General features: G+C 40.6%; 1 protein-coding gene across 2 annotated transcripts; it reads left to right on the forward strand.

The window, feature by feature from the left end:
• The first annotated feature begins 10,105 nt into the window (after window positions 1-10,105).
• On the forward strand, window positions 10,106-16,198 carry slitrk5 (SLIT and NTRK like family member 5). 2 transcript variants are annotated; one of them, XM_079897821.1, is made up of 2 exons: window positions 10,106-10,860; window positions 12,481-16,192. In XM_079897821.1, the coding sequence occupies exon 2, from the start codon at window positions 12,538-12,540 to the stop codon at window positions 15,139-15,141; it is 2,604 nt and encodes an 867-aa protein (XP_079753947.1). In that variant the 5' UTR covers window positions 10,106-10,860; window positions 12,481-12,537; the 3' UTR covers window positions 15,142-16,192. The 2 variants fall into 2 exon arrangements, with proteins under 2 accessions (XP_079753947.1, XP_079753948.1); XM_079897822.1 differs by lacking the exon at window positions 10,106-10,860 and adding an exon at window positions 11,347-11,663 and having other exon boundaries at window positions 12,481-16,198.
• The last annotated feature ends 600 nt before the right edge of the window (window positions 16,199-16,798 follow it).

Here is a 16,798-nt window from a genome sequence, read left to right on the forward strand (position 1 = left end):
GAAATATTGCTTGGGATCTCAAAAAAACAACAAAAAAAAAAATTGTTTGTTTCATTCTCATCATGCATACTTTATAGTCAATTATGTTTGCAGACATTGACTCTATCAATGTAATAGAAGCATCAAAAGCTCAGGCAGCATTTATTTATCTAATATAACAACATTCAGATGTTTTTAAGTGTGACTTAAGTGTCTAAATCTCTCTCTCTTTCTCTTCACACTTTTGCCGTCGCATTAGCCGTCTCTTTCTTCATTACACGTCCAGTCTGTGTGTTTCTTTGGCCTGTTGCTGTGGTCTGGCTGCACTGGCTCTTTGAGGACACTAGAAAAGGCAAGTTTCAGTGGGCAGAAGGCATCCTGGGAGAACTCATCCGCCAGTCTGCTTTGTGATCTTCTGCCCAGGAGCTCAGGGAAGGGCCAATTTCATCAGATACTTCTAGCAATGCATGACCTGTCCGGTTTGAAACACTGGCTGTGAATGAAAAGAAAATGAGGACTGGTGACTGTTAGATACGGCTGACCGTGAGGCTCGAGGGATGGGAGACGCTTTTACGCTTGAAGCTGCATTTGAATTCAAACGTGCTAGGATGTGATGTGAGCACACACACATTCATTCATTTGACATTAAATTGAATACAGTAAAGATGTTTGTAATGTTACAAAAACAAATGATATTCATTGAACTTTCTATGCATCAAAGAATACTGATCATCACAGATTCCACAAAAATATTAAGCAGCAACATTGATAATAATAAGAAGAATCATTATTAATAATTGAGCAGCAAAATCAGCATATTATGATACTGAAATATAACGATGCTGAAATTTAAGCTTTGATTACAGGAATAAATTACATTTTAAAATATTTTCAAATAGAAAACAGTTGTTTTAAATTGTAATAATATTTCAAAATGTTGTATTTACTGAATTTTTATCAAGTAAATGCAGGTGAGCATAAGAGATTTTTAAACATTAAAAAAAGAAAATGTAGTTATTCAAGACTTTTGACTAGTAGTGTGCCAGATCAAAGAAAAGGGTTTGAAATAGAAAAATCACACTCCTTATTTTCCTAATTTACATTCTGTGAGTAAATGTGTTCTGTAAATGTGTGAGATCACATTTTGGGAAAAACATTCATTTTCTCCCATATAAATATGATTAAAATTGAGACTCGGAAATTGATATTTGTGAAACTCTCAGCTGTAATGTGTGCTGTTCAATGAAGGGAGAGTAAATTTAGTGCAAATGGTTTGTAGATCAAGTAAATAATGCTGAAAAAAGAGCAAAAGGTTTGGTTTATTATTGTAGTGTTTCTGAAGCTTTCAGTCATGCTGAATATGTAACATTCAAAATCATTTCAGGAACTGTCATGGTGAGTTTTGGTATATCAGGTGTGTCCCAATGATGTTTGGTAGTATAAATAGTGCGAGTATAGTGTGTTCACAATTAAAATACCAAAACAGATTTTCTTCAGATTCAGTCTTTAAAACTGCAAACATTCGAACAGTATGCCAACTAGGAGTGATAATGATCTTTTCTGCAAAAACAATGCTGTATATCGAATGGAGGCTCGAAATAGAATTTCTCCCATTGAGAAAGACATCTCCAGTCCTTCAGCGTTCATTACTATGAACCTCCGAAGCATGACTGAATCACGGGCAAAGAAATCAATGATCCACAGACTAACACAGTCTTTGCATGGAAAGTTGTCCCAGCAGGGGACATAGTGATTTTCTATGGTAAATAAATACTCATTGGTGTCCGTTGAATCATATGTTGTGACAGACAAATATTTACATTTCTGTTTCTTGAATATTGCAACCCGAACCAGATAATTCTGTTTGATTATTGTCAGTCATCTTCTCTACTTTGTTGATTTGAATATGGAGAGGTGTGTGCACAACTTGTGATAATTCCTTTTGTTCTACATATTTATGCCAGTCAGCAACAAATGAAAATAAAATCAGATGTACTTAAATTAATGCAAATGTTCTTATCTGATAATTGAAAAAGAGAAAATGCGGTTAATGCGTGCTCAGAAAAAATATTGATGTGTGCATGATGATATTCTTATTCGTATTTGCAAAGTGGTTTTAATTAAGCGACCAATTTAAACTGGAGGACAAATAGATCCTATTTTGAGTTATGAAATATATTAATTTGGTCTCAGCGTAATAGGCAGGAGTATCCTCTTCTTTCTCTGGATTTCAGTCTAATGGCAAACAAATGCGATCCTCTCAATAAGAGGTGTAAAATAATGATCAGGTCATTAAAGAGCCACTATGGTTCATCTGCAGTTTTGCATATGCTAAATAGTTTTCCTTCTGCTTGTTACAAGATTCAAAGCAGAACAATAAAGCTATTTAAAGCATGTAGAAAACTACCACGGAACACTCTGTACAGAGTGCACAAAGATGCCGAAAAATAAATAACCATATAAATAAACTTTTTGAACTTTGGCATCCAGCCGAGGAGTAGCTTGCTGTTTGTTTATATTATTATGTATTTTGATTCAGACTGATGGATTGAATTCTACAGTAGAAGTGTAAATTTTGTGCTTTCATTGCAGGGTAATGTACTGTAAAAACGACAGAAGCTGCACTGATATGTCTGCTCGGAGAGACGCTTCAAACCCGCACCTGTCACAGAGGAAATGTTTGTGTACTTTTGTTACGTTTTGAGGCAGTATACATCTAGATTCCATTTCACATTATCAAAGTGCTGACAAAGTAGCGTGCTTCTGTCTAAAATGAAGAACATTACTCAAAGGCCTAAGATTGTGGAGTTGAACAAAATATCCAAAAAATAGGCAGACAGACAGATAGATAATTGGATAGATTTATTCAGCAATAACACATTAACTTGATCATATTGTTACGGAACAGAGACTCAAGACAAAGGATACGAGTGAGAAACAGGTTTATTGTTCTTTAGCAGATGATGAAGGAGGTCGTGGATGCTGTTGTGAGAGATCACTGGAGTACACACAATGTAACGGAGAGAGGTAAGTAGCTAGATGAGGACAGGAACCAGGAAGACAAAGGAGACTTTGGATGAACAGGACGGGAGACGATCACACTTAAACATCAATCGTTGGAATGTCAGAGAGACAGGGAAGTGAGTCCTTACTCAAACGAGACCAGACAAAGAGTAAGGTGAGTGCTTTTATGCTGACTGTGCTGATGAAGATGATGTGCAGGTGCAGGTGCAGGTGACAGCGATCTCTGTGATTGGGAAGTGCATGCAGATGAGGGCCAGGGAGGATGATGGGAAATGTAGTGAGGAGGTGGTGACTTAGTTGGTGACCGTGACGGTACTCCCCCATCGCGGTGGGCGCGTCCTCGAGCCGTAGATGGAGCAACCGGGGAGGGTGGCGGGTGTCCTGGAGTCTTTACCCGGAGGGTGAGCAGGGTATATAGATTCTAGGGCGGTGCCGGCAGCTCGGGAGACCAGGGTGGAGCAAGCTGTTCGGGTGGAGACGAGGGCGCAGCTGACATGACGTGAAGAAGCTCAGGCTCGGCAGGCATGACGTGAAGAGACTCTGGAAGGGTGGTCTCGGTGGGACGAGACTCTGGAAGGGTCGTCTCGGCGGGACGATACTCTGGAAGGGTGGTCTCGGTGGGACGAGACTCTGGAAGGGTGGTCTCGGTGGGACGAGACTCTGGAAGGGCGGTCTCGGCGGGACGATACTCTGGAAGGGTGGTCTCGGTGGGACGAGACTCTGGAAGGGCGGTCTCGGCGGGACGAGACTCTGGAAGGGCGTTCTCGGTGGGACGAGACTCTTGAAGGGCGGTCTCGGCGGGACGAGACTCTGGAAGGGCGGTCTCGGCGGAAGGGTGGTCTCGGCGGGTTGAGACACTGGAAGGGCGGTCTCGGCGAGACGAGACTCTGGAAGGGTGGTCTCGGCGGCACGAGACACTGGAAGGGCGGTCTCGGCGGGACGAGACTCTGGAAGGGCGATCTCGGCGGGACGAGACTCTGGAAGGGCGGTCTCGGCGGGACGAGACTCTGGAAGGGCAGTCTCGGCGGGGCGGGACGAGACTCTTGAAAAGCGGTCTCAGCGGGACGAGACTCTGGAAGGGCAGTCTCGGCGGGGCGGGACGAGACTCTTGAAGGGCGGTCTCGGCGGGACGAGACTCTTGAAGGGCAGTCTCGGCGGGGCGGGACGAGACTCTTGAAGGGCGGTCTCAGCGGGACGAGACTCTGGAAGGGTGGTCTCGGCGGGACGAGACTCTTGAAGGGCAGTCTCGGCGGGGCGGGACGAGACTCTTGAAGGGCGGTCTCGGCGGGACGAGACTCTTGAAGGGCGGTCTCGGCGGGACGAGACTCTGGAAGGGCGGTCTCGGCGGGACGAGACTCTTGAAGGGCGATCTCGGCGGGACGAGACTCTTGAAGGGCGATCTCGGCGGGACGAGACTCTGGAAGGGCGGTCTCGGCGGGAAGAGACTCTGGAAGGGCGGTCTCGGCGGGACGAGACTCTTGAAGGGCGATCTCGGCGGGACGAGGCTCTGAAAGGGCGGTCTCGGCGGGACGAGACTCTGGAAGGCTGGTCTCGGCGGGACGAGACTCTGGAAGGGTGGTCTCGGCGGGATGAGATTTTGGAAGGGTGGTCTCGGCGGGACAAGACTCTGGAAGGGTGGCGGCCATGACGGGACAAGATTCTGGAAAGGCAGTGGGGATGGAAAGAGAATCTGAAACTGCTTCTATTGAGTAGGACGATCCACTCACCCACAGGATGTTGTCAATATTCCCTCAAGGAACACGTGGTGGCAGTGGCTGGGAATTGCCTAGAGTAGATCGTCCAGACCTATCCGGAAGATGTGCTTGAGGGCTGCCTGACGCTGAGAATTCTGCTTTGCATAACATGAATACATTAAATTTTTTTTGAAAAATATATTCAAATAGAAAACAGTTATTTTAAATGTTGATAATATATGCACAATATCATTGTTTTTACTGTATTTGACCCTTGATCAAACAAATACAGCCATGGTGTGCATAAGAAACTTCTAAAGTGTATATTTTAGTGTATATATATATATAACATAATTTTGCTAATTATTTTATTATGCATGCAACTTTTGTGGACTCATATTATCTGTAAATATTTGAAGTGGATCAAAAAAGCTTGATGAAAGGTTTTGATCCACTCCAAATATTGATGACTATATATATATATATATATATATATATCATTAATTGTTAAATGAATGTTGGGTCACTTGGTCACTTGAACTGGTTATAGAAGTGTCATCTGAAACAACATATGGGGCACATTTGATGTCATTGTATCGTATAACTAAAGTAAGCTGTGGTAGATCAGTCTAAAAATAATTCTACGCTGCCGGTTTCTACTTTCAGAGGTTGCCTGTTTGTCTGGGGACAGTGAGAATAAATAGTGTTGTCCGAGGAGCTATGAGAGGTTATGGACATCTGATAGACATCAAAGGCTCCTTCGTAATCTCAGTGTGATGAAAAGAAAGAATTGAGCACCTCTACAGATACACGTCCATTACTGTTATTTTGGCTTCTCACGGGCTAAACAGATATATACATGTTCCATGATGTTGAAAATGACGTGGAACAAGAGTAAGGTTAAAATTACATTAACCTTGTTGTTCAGATGTAAAGCCATGCATAATGTATTTTATTCTCTTGACTTCACAGTTCCACAACTGCTCTCGTTTCGCTTGCAAAGGCAATGTCAAATGTAATTATTCAGGGTGTTTGCTAAGGTTAAATACTATTGCTCATGCTTTGGGTTAGTGATTTTAACAAACCTCAACCCACATAGAAACATACTTAAAGATATATAGATATACAGAGACAGCACAAATATTATTTGCTTCATATTCATTTATTTCATATTACTATGAATGGGAGAAAGTAACACACACTATGGTGAAAAAAGGTTCTGCTTTAGAGTGCATTAACAAAGGTGAGCCCGTATACAGCCTCCCTGTGTCTTACCAATCTGTCTTACCTGTCAAACAGGTAATCTTGTCTCGCCTCAGTCAGAATCCTAGTCGACATTTTACATCAGAGCGCCAGCTGATAAATGCTGCGCTTTAACTTTGAAACTTTTGATTACAACCCCCTCAAAGACCTGCATTATGAGCAGAAGCCAAGATGGAATATGCACTCTCACACTGGCTGTAATATCCAGGAGTGATGTGTTTGTTATGCCTCAGTACCTCTTTATATGATTTATGACTGGCTGATAAATGAAACATATATGTGAGCTCTCGTTTTATTGCGGTAAAGTTAGGTCTAGAGACATCTGGCCGGAGGGTTATGGTGTGCTTTTTGGGAAGGCTTTTACATGCATTAAAAGTGTGGTTTATCCCAACCTTTCTGGGAAATACCATAGTGGAGGGCAAAGAGAGTGAGTTAGATGTACTAAAGCACAAGGTATATCACGCTATTTCTCTGGAAAATAGCATATTTTGTCTTCTGAAACCAGCCACCATTATCCAAAGTAAGAACTTTCTCCTGTTTTAAGTTTCTTTAAAGGGTTACCAAAGACTGAAATAGTATTTTCATGTAAAACATGCATATATTGATTTATTTACAACATTGAGAAATCATTTATTTACAGTGTACGCTGCCAAAGAGAGTTTAAGCTCTTTCTTTAGGAGTAAAGACAACATGTTTCAAACTCTATTCCAATCCAATCATCTATACCAATATTTGCTGATGATTTGATTGAATGCAGCTTTAGTTTTCTTGTTCCAAACTACTTCTTCCGCAGTGAAGAATCAGTTGACTTTGTCGGTCACAACATATGCTAAAATTAATTTTGCTTCTTCAAGTCAAGACTTTGTCATCCAACCTTGTGTATATGTGGGGAAACAATGCCGCTCCTACAGTTCTTGATGCAATATCTGTATAAGAATTGCATTAATTTGTGTAGGTAGACAGTATGACATTTTAGACTTTGGCATTCATAGACATAATATATTACATAAGAAATATCTTGAGTTCAGATATAAAAATGTTCATATTCAACATATGCTTTAATTCTTCAAAGTAGCCCATCACATATAGACTCATAAATGCTACATACAAATAGTTTCATTTCAACTTTTAACACCACCTTTCATTGCCCTGTATTTGTGTCTTACTTACAGGTGTAAATTTATTAACATAATTCTCACTCTGTATGTTGGTTAGTTGTTAGTTAGTTCATAAAATGCTCTTTTATGTAAAATTACTTTAAATAATCTTGCTTAGAAACAGCCAGGTTGTCATTACTAGTTAGAATGAGTCTTCATTACTAATTCCAAAGCATTTACTATAATTTAAAATATTTCTATGCAGTGAGTCATTTCAAGAGAGTTGTCCTTATACTGTATATGGTAAAAAAATAAAAGCCAATTTATATGTTTAACGTATTTTCGGGTTTAGTAAATGCTGTTCACATAACATAAAAAATGGAAATGTGAGAATGGAAATTGCTGTCAATTTGACCATTTACCATATACTTTAAAGCTGTGCAGTTATTGAAAATCGCTCATAGAAAGTCTAACCCTGAATCAAGCATTTAACAGCACCATGATATGTTGATTTAATGTTAGATAATATATAGTTCAGATTATTAAAAAAAAAGTAGTAGTAATGGGACACCTATTCATGTAAAGTGTGCACTACAGATACCGTGAAGCCGTAAGTTTTGCGGCACAGTGACTATAATGTATTTTGGCTGAATCTGCATTCTGAGTGTACTATGCTGAGTGGGACTTTCTGAAAGATTACGTTAATGGTATTTCAGTTTTGGAGATTTGTCCTTCACAACAGGAAATGTCCTATAACTGTAGCAGTTTAATGCGATTAGCCACAGCCTGTGACTTAAATAATTTAATGCATCTTAGTGGTTAATTTCAATGCCACGCTAAAGATGTTGTAGATGTCACACTTGCTTACTGTCCTCATTGGAATGGTAAGAGAGGTGGACATCACAAATTATCATACAAAAGAGGACAACGGAGGAATATTCCTTAGGACATACGAGCTTTAGCATGCTGGAGTTAATTCTATTTACACTCAGAGTGCTCAGTGGCTCTTGAGGTGTAATTGGAGCTGAGCCCTTATAAATCAACGGCTGGCAGTTAAAGAGGGTGATGTGTTTAAGAAAACATGTAGCACTGGTCTTCAGGCCTGGTATGTGTGTATTTGGATATTTTAGTGTGTGATAGCCACACTAAAAATGCTTATGTAATGCTTAAAAATGTCACTACATTAGATACAAAAAAAAACAAAAAAAAAACACGAACCAAATAATTTGAGTCATATTTAATATAATGAATTATATATATACAGTACTGTGCAAAAGTCTTAGGCATGTTAATATCCCCACCCCAAAAATGTCCCCAAAAATGGTTTTAAGTCAGTTATTTAAATCTTTTGCTGTAGTGTGTCAGTAGGAAATATCAGTTTACATTTCCAAACATTCTTTTTGCCATTAATTGTAATAATCCAGTGAGATTTGTGTATGCACAAGGAGTCTGACAACAGCCGGTCTGATCTGATCTCACCATCATCGAGTCCGTCTGTGATTACATGAAGAAACAGAACAAACTGAGACAGACTAAATCCAGAAGAACTGCGGGAACGTCTCCGAGATGCTTGAAGAAACCTTCCTGCAAAGCTACATTACTGTGAAAAGTACTGGCACTTGTGTTAAAATGCTGTAAAGTGAGAATGCTTTCAAAAATAAAATCATAAATTGAATTTATTTATGATTTAACTTCTATTAACTAATTCAAATCAATATTTGGTGTAACGACCCTTTGCGTTTAAAACAGCTTTTGCCGAGGTACACTTGCACATAGTTTTTCAGGTAGCTTTGCAGGAAGGTTTCTTCAAGCATCTCGGAGACGTTCCCGCAGTTCTTCTGGATTTAGTCTGTCTCAGTTTGTTCTGTTTCTTCATGTAACCACAGACAGACTCGATGATGGTGAGATCAGATCAGACCGGCTGTTGTCAGACTCCTTGTGCATACACAAATCTCACTGGATTATTACAATTAATGGCAAAAAGAATGTTTGGAAATGTAAACTGATATTTCCTACTAACACACTACAGCAAAAGATATAAATAACTGACTTAAAACCATTTTTGGGGACATTTTTGGGGTGGGGATATTAACAAGCCTAAGACTTTTGCACAGTACTATATATATATATATATATATATATATATATATATATATATATATATATATATATATATATATATGACATTCCAAAGACATTCCAACAATAAGTTTTTTTTTTTGTTATTTTTTTTTACTTTCTTTTTATATGTTTATTATTATCATTATTATTATCATTTTAAAACCTTTTTTTCTGAAATATTTTGCTTAAAAAAATGTTGAAATACTATTCAAATATTTTGTCTATGTATTTTGAGCATTAAATCTATTGTTTTATCATCTACAACCAATTTCGTTTTTTGTGCTTTTTATTTTTTATTTTTTTTGTTGATATTTTGTAAACTAATGCAATGATTTCATACATATTTTGGGGGAAACATTATATTTATCTGACACTGTACAGTATATCAGCCTCCAGGTGAAAAATCAGAAACCCAATGTTGAAGGTTGCCTGTCATTTAGCTTATCTTTCTCCCAAATGAAAGATCAGGGATTAGAAGTAAAAGCTTGCTCCATGCAAGCTTAGGAAGCTTTGCTGATCTCTGCCTTAAGGGTGATGTGGTTGATTGGGCATTGACGTCTTTCTCTCTCAACCAGCTTGTGTAAATGACAACACACATAAAAAAAAAAAAATAAAAAAAAAATAAAAAAAGTTTGCATTGCCAGTCTCATGCATTATTAGACCTGTATTTTGTGCAAAGTAAATTAGCTGCAATTTTGATTGGCATATACTTTGTGCCCATTATGCAAAATAGAACTGAGCTATAGGATATAACAAGTTAAATGTGTTGTGTACTGCATACAGATGGCAAAAGCTTCTTTTACCGAATTACACTGCCCTCTATGGGTCTCTCTCTCTCTCTCTCTCTCTCTCTCTCTCTCTCTCTCTCTCTCTCTCTCTCTCTCTCTCTCTCTCTCTCTCTCTCTCTCACACACACACACACACACACACACACGGTGCCTTTTTGCTTCCTCTTCTTTCTCTCTCCGATTGTCTTACCATCGCCATTACCCTTCAATTGTTCTGTTGCGTAAAATAAGCTAGAGAGAGGGCAGTGTGCGAGCAACATATTGTGCACGAAGCTCTTATTTTAAGTCCTCTCATAAATATTCCACCCTGCCCCAAATTTACAATTGATCTGACGACAGTACAGCAACAGTGAGCCAATGGAAATCCAAGTTCCACTAGTTGAAAGTCTAGTTAAGATGGCAACACATCTCCAAAGACGGATTTATGGGAACCTCTTGCCAAAACAAAAATAAAACAAAAAAATATGAAAACAGACAACACAGCATTGGAGGAACCAGAGATCAGCGAAGAAATCACATGTACATCCGGCAATATACAACGCGATACCAGCTGTACCACTCACAAGCGTCTCGGGGATGCGTACTTTGCGCGTCCGTTTCTGTGAAAAAAGGATAGACTGCCTTGCTTGTGGATACATTCCGTTTAAAATGGACACTGCACTGGTTGGATTGTGCCAGGGAATGGCAATGCACATCAAGAGAAATTCCTAAACTTGCGTTTTTCCTCTTTTCAGCCTGCTGACCGTCACGTTTCCAGCGAGAGTTTGTGATACCCAGGCTGATCACGAACCACTTCACGGATTATTATACAGTCGGGCTGAAGAGGGACCAGTGTCTTCAAGGTTATAGATTGGCCGTGCTAATTATGTTTTCGAATTTACCACGTTTAAGCGGGTAAGCAACATGGATTGTCTTCCAAAGCAAAGCAATTCTCATACGAAGCCCCGTTTTCTTGCGGCTGGAGCTATCCGTGGTGCTGAAACGCAGTTATCTCGCTGCCATTGAAACTGCCTCTTGAACACTTGTGCTGTCTTTTGAAATATTCAGTTATGCATGCGTTACACAACTTCATATGTGCTTCACACGCTTCGGGCGTTAGATTTAAGAGCCTCAGTTATGAAGCATTACGCGTTGCTTTGGAAAGACCGGCTTGGGTGCGCGATGAATGAGCTGTTTTGTAATGGATCGGCTCAGTTATATTGTTGTTTACTTAATTATTGTTTCTTTTATAAAATTGAAACCCTAGATAATTAACGTGACTAATATATACTTTAGACTTATGTGCTGTATCTGTGAATGTGTGAGTGTGTGTGTGCGTGTGTGTGTGTGTGTGTGCGTGTCTTTGTGCGTCCAAGTGTGTGTTTATGTGGGAGAGAGGGGGGAGAACGAGAGAGGGAGTGAGAGAGAGAGGTTGATTAACATGAATACAAATGCTTCTAGACAATAAAATGGTTTAATATAGTATTGTTTGCTCCCCATCAAAATGGAATCGGGCTATAATCGATGACGTCGCGTTTTGATTTTAATCAACTCGCGTCTTTGTCGCCTGAGGGACGAGCTATGACTGTCACATATAGCATCAAAGGGAGAAATTCAACATAGGCACCTTTGTGAAGCATAGATGTGTCGTGCACTCCGACGTTTAACTTTGATACTGGTTGAGAGTTGATAAAAACTGAAGTCGTCGGATATGTGGGGTGAGTACGGGAATATATACTGTATTCTTTTTTTTTTTTTTGCATGTGTATGTAAACGGTCTCTGTTTTGAGACAACATTTGTTTTACTTGCGTGATATTTAAAGCGATTTGCTGAGTGATACTGGTATGTAGATTTGCTCATCTGTCTCGTTCAACGGCAGATTTTCAAGTTGGAAACCATGGAGATGTCGATTTGTTCAATGCATGCAACTGGCTTTTACGTTTTGCCTCTTTGAGTTGAGATGCCGCCGGAGAGTATGTTGGAAATGCATTCCCAAATTGCGCATTGGATAGTGTTTGTGCCAGTCGATGTTACTTTGAATTTCTAAGGATCGATAACGTTTTCTCCTTTTTTTCCCTCTTCGTTCTCCCCTCTACAGTATGTCTTCATAAATGTGCCCGAGTGTCGTGATGAAAATAATGTGGTTGTGTTTGAAATACCATGAGCATTACATAATATACATGATGTATTGTATTGAATAAATCGATGCATTTGATATATAATTGATAGAGTTTGGTATGAGACTATTCTGATATTATTAAACACAGATAGCCTAAAATGATATTAAATCCATTTATTATGTCTTGCATTTTCAAAGTTTAGGCTAAAGAACAGTGCACATTGGTTATTAATATCAGCATCTGCTTTCAAATTAAGTAGGAACAGTTTGCTTTACGTAAATTGGAAGGATCCTGTCATTTGTTTTTGAGATATTCCTGTAGCATCTTGTGATTGTCCACTATGTAATGTAGTTTGCATATGTAGATATTGCATGTCCATGTAACAGACATTCATCACATCTTTTCCTTTTCTAGATGACACCCAAAACTACAACTGCACTTCCGTGAGCCGGGCCATTCCTGCACAAGAAAATGCATATCTGGATACTGAAAATAATATTGCTGGTTGCCACATCCCTGAGTCTGGTTGAGATGTATGACAATTATGGGGAGATCTGTAGGAATCTGTGCACTTGTGAGGAGAAGGAAGGCATTCTGACAGTCAGTTGTGAGAACAGGGGCATTGTGCGACTGTCGGAAATAAGCCCGGTGCAATTTTCTACGTACCATCTTTTACTGACAGGTAATTTGCTAAAAAGATTGTCTGTCAATGACTTCATCAACTATACTGGAGCTACCATTTTGCATTTAGGTAATAATGACATATCTGAGGTGGAGACTGGGGCATTCAATGGACTCCAGGGATTAAAGAGATTACATTTGAACAATAACAAAATAGACATTCTTCGGGACGACACTTTCGCCGGACTCGAGAGCCTAGAATACCTGCAGATTGACTATAATTTTATTAGCACTATTGAACCTAATGCTCTGAGCAGGCTTCATCAACTGACTGTGCTGATTCTCAATGACAATTTGTTGTCCTCTCTGCCCACGAACATTTTCCGAAATGTGCCCTTGACGCACCTGGATCTTAGGGGAAATCGCTTAAAAATGTTCCCTTACATCGGCCTTTTGGAGCATATGGACAAAGTAGTGGAATTACAGCTTGAGGAAAATCTGTGGAATTGCTCTTGCGAGCTCATTGCGCTTAAGGCTTGGCTGGAGAGCATCGCCTACACTGCTCTGGTGGGGGAGGTGGTTTGTGAGACTCCTTTCAGGCTCCATGGCAGGGATCTGGACGAGGTCTCAAAGCAGGAACTGTGTCCCAGAAGGGCCATATCAGAGTACGAGATGCGCCCACCTCCCCCGCTCAGCACCAGCAGCTATTTCCAGACCACACCGGCAGCTGTGACAGCATCAGCCACGTCTTCGGCCGTCCTGCGATCCTCATCTAGGCCGACCAAGGGCACCCGCCAATCCAGCAAAACCAAGTCCAAGCCCACATCTCGAATCCCAGCCAACCCCTACAACTACGGGCCCATCATTGCTTTTCAGACCAAATCTCCCGTGCCTTTGGACTGCCCCACCACCTGTACATGCAATCTGCAAATCTCTGACCTGGGGCTCAATGTCAACTGCCAGGAAAGGAAGATTGAAAACATATCAGATCTTAAGCCCAAGCCATACAATCCTAAAAAGATGTACCTCACGGGGAACTACATCCCCGTCGTACGTAGATCTGACTTCGTGGAGGCTGAGGGACTGGATTTATTGCACCTGGGAAACAATCGGATAGCACTCATACACGACAGAGCCTTTGGGGATTTAATTAACCTACGTAGGCTGTACTTAAATGGCAATTTGATTGACAGACTCACAGCAGATATGTTCTTTGGGCTAAAGAGTCTGCAGTACTTGTATTTAGAATATAATAAGATTCGAGAGATTGTGGGTGGCACCTTCCGCTTTGTGCCCAACCTTCAGCTACTTTTCCTCAATAACAATCTTTTAAAAACGTTGCCAGGAGGCATCTTCTCTAGTCTGTCTCTATCCCGCCTCAACCTTCGCAGCAACCAATTTCAAAACCTGCCTGTGAGTGGAGTTCTAGACCAGTTGAAAGCATTGGTTCAGATTGACCTGTTCGAGAACCCTTGGGATTGCACCTGCGATGCGGTTGGCATGAAGATCTGGTTGGAGCAGCTGAACACTGGAACGGTGGTGAACGACGTCAAATGCGTGACACCCAAGCGGGTTGCGGAGCAGGATATGCGGGTTGTCCCTTCTGAGCAGTTATGTCCAGATTACTCTGACGTCATCGTGTCCACCGTGGTTCCTTCCGAGGAGCCTTCAGCAGACCGGATCACCACTACCGAGACACCCCAGAGGTTTAACACCACTTCCAGTAATGTCCCTTTGTCTGTTCTCATTCTCAGCCTCCTTCTTGTTTTCATAATGTCCGTGTTTGTGGCAGCCGGCCTGTTTGTGGTGGTGATGAAGAGGCGTAAAAAGTCTCAGAGCGACCGTACCAGCACAAACAACTCGGACGTGAGCTCCTTCAACCTGCAGTACAATCTCTATAGCAATCGCTCTGTCCCCAAGGTCAAGGCCCCAGCGGGTCACGTCTATGAGTACATCCCCCATCCACTGGGTCACATGTGCAAAAACCCAATCTACAGGTCCCGGGAAGGGAACGCCGTGGAGGATTACCCCGACCTGCACGAACTCAAGGTCACCTACAGGAGTAATGCTGATGAGGACCAGGAGGTCACCTTGAGGAGCCCCAATTACACGGTGAGCACCATAGAGCCTCGTGAGCAGCCGTCTCCTGTTCAGGATGCTGAACACTTCTTTAGAGGGATTCTGGAGCCGGATAAATCTCCATCGACTGCTGGCAGCAGGTTTGAATATAAGTACACTGGCCCTGTCCCATACACATACCAACCAAACTTCGACGTGAGGCGCCAGTTCTTACATCCTGAAGGAATACGAGAGACTATGCTTTATGGTACAGCGCCAAGTACTGTCTTTGTGGAGCCCAATAGAAATGACTATTTGGAACTAAAGGCAAAACTTCAAATAGAGCCGGACTACCTCGAAGTTCTTGAGAAACAGACAACACAGAGCCAGTTTTAAACCTTGGTCTATCTATAAATGCAGTAGACGCATTTTCCCCTTTTACTGACTCAAACTGGAGGGTGCCTTGGCACAATATACTACAACTTTAAAAAAAAAAAAAATCCAAAACCTTCAGTGGGGTGTGCCGAACTATGTTACTTTAATTTCAGAACCACATGGCATTACAGAAATAACTAAGAATGAAAATAAATAAATAGTGCTCGCTGAACTTGGATGAAAGCACGAGTTGTGATATAAAACTGGTGATGCAAAATCTATTTTTTTAAGTCGATGATTGAATACGCATAAATCTAAGTGTACAGGTTAATCTCACCCAAATACATTTTCAGGAATATAATCATACAACTATTGTGAATTTAAGGGGGTCGGGAGGGCTTTCACATACAAGATCAAGAGAGAGAGAGGAACAACAAAAAAAAACAACACTTTCTGACATAAACACTATACAGCAGCGCATCCAATCGAGCAGGACAATTCCTCTGCTTTAGTCTGTAAGTAAGTACTGTATTTATTGGTATACTCTTTGCCATGTATTTTCAAAAAAAGTTCAATGCTCATCAATATTATGTGTGTCATGTCCCATGATTCTCTGTACGAACATTTTGTTTGTAGTTTCCGATCACTTACTGTAGCTTGCATTGTACAAGTGGCTTTTTTTGAGCAGTGGCACACCCCAATGTCGAAGAGAGACTTTGCATCATTTAACGATTTCAAAGGAAAAGTGTCTTTGTATGCTGTCTGCACTTTTTTGGAAGATGGAAGGCCATAGGGTCTTCCCAGCTAACATTAGAAGAAATATTATATATTAAAAATGAATATGTGCATTCATTCTTAATATGTATTTTTAATATGTTATATCAAAATTCATAAATAATAATTGAAGTAATAATTATGTTGTGTAATACTGATATTTTAATGTAACACCTATTTTTATACAAGCATTCGCAATTCTCTTTCCCTTATCGTTTTCATTGTTTTGATTGCTTTGCACTTATTGCACTATATTGACCAAAATATGTTTATGTCATCAATAAATATGATGTCCGGTTCTTATAGATCTTTGTTGGAAATTAAAACGAGCTTGATAACAGCTTTCGCCAGGTAACCAACAATCGCAGGCTCATTGTGAGTTGACAGGAGTTCATTCAATAGCTCAGATCAATGCACCAAGCTGATACCCGGTGAACCTATGTATCGGTTCTGCTCACAAACCCCTTATTCTTCAAGCAGGGGAGCACAGCACACAATACTGTACTAAATAGGGTAAACTACTCTTAGGGTGTGGGAAAGAACAAGAAATCGATAAGAGCTTTTCTGCCGTAATAAGCTATTATTACAAACAGGTGAAATTAAAGCATTCTTGCATGACCCAAGGTATAAAGCAACGTATATATGCAAGCAGAAGACTTTAAAATGAGGGTTTGCATCGATCAATCTCAAACTCGTTTTGGAGATTGCTAGTTGTTTAGAAGCTCTTGGATCGATGGATTTTTCCGATGCTACTTTGATCTTTAAAGGTGCTTTAAAAGAACTTCCCCGTTTGCCCTATATACCATGACGGACTAAAATATTGGTACAGCTGTATCTGCTGGTGGATTTTAAATTGCTGTGTCAAGTGTTGAGAGGAAGCGAGGAGGCAAGCTGACCTGGCCCT

The sequence above is a fragment of the Squalius cephalus genome, assembly GCF_949319135.1.
Source record: "Squalius cephalus genome assembly, chromosome: 2".
NCBI classification, from domain to species: Eukaryota; Metazoa; Chordata; class Actinopteri; order Cypriniformes; family Leuciscidae; genus Squalius; species Squalius cephalus.

Coding starts and splice junctions, on each gene's coding strand:
- slitrk5 (XM_079897821.1), top strand. CDS start 12,538: ATGCATATCTGGATACTGAAAATAATATTGCTGGTTGCCACATCCCTG.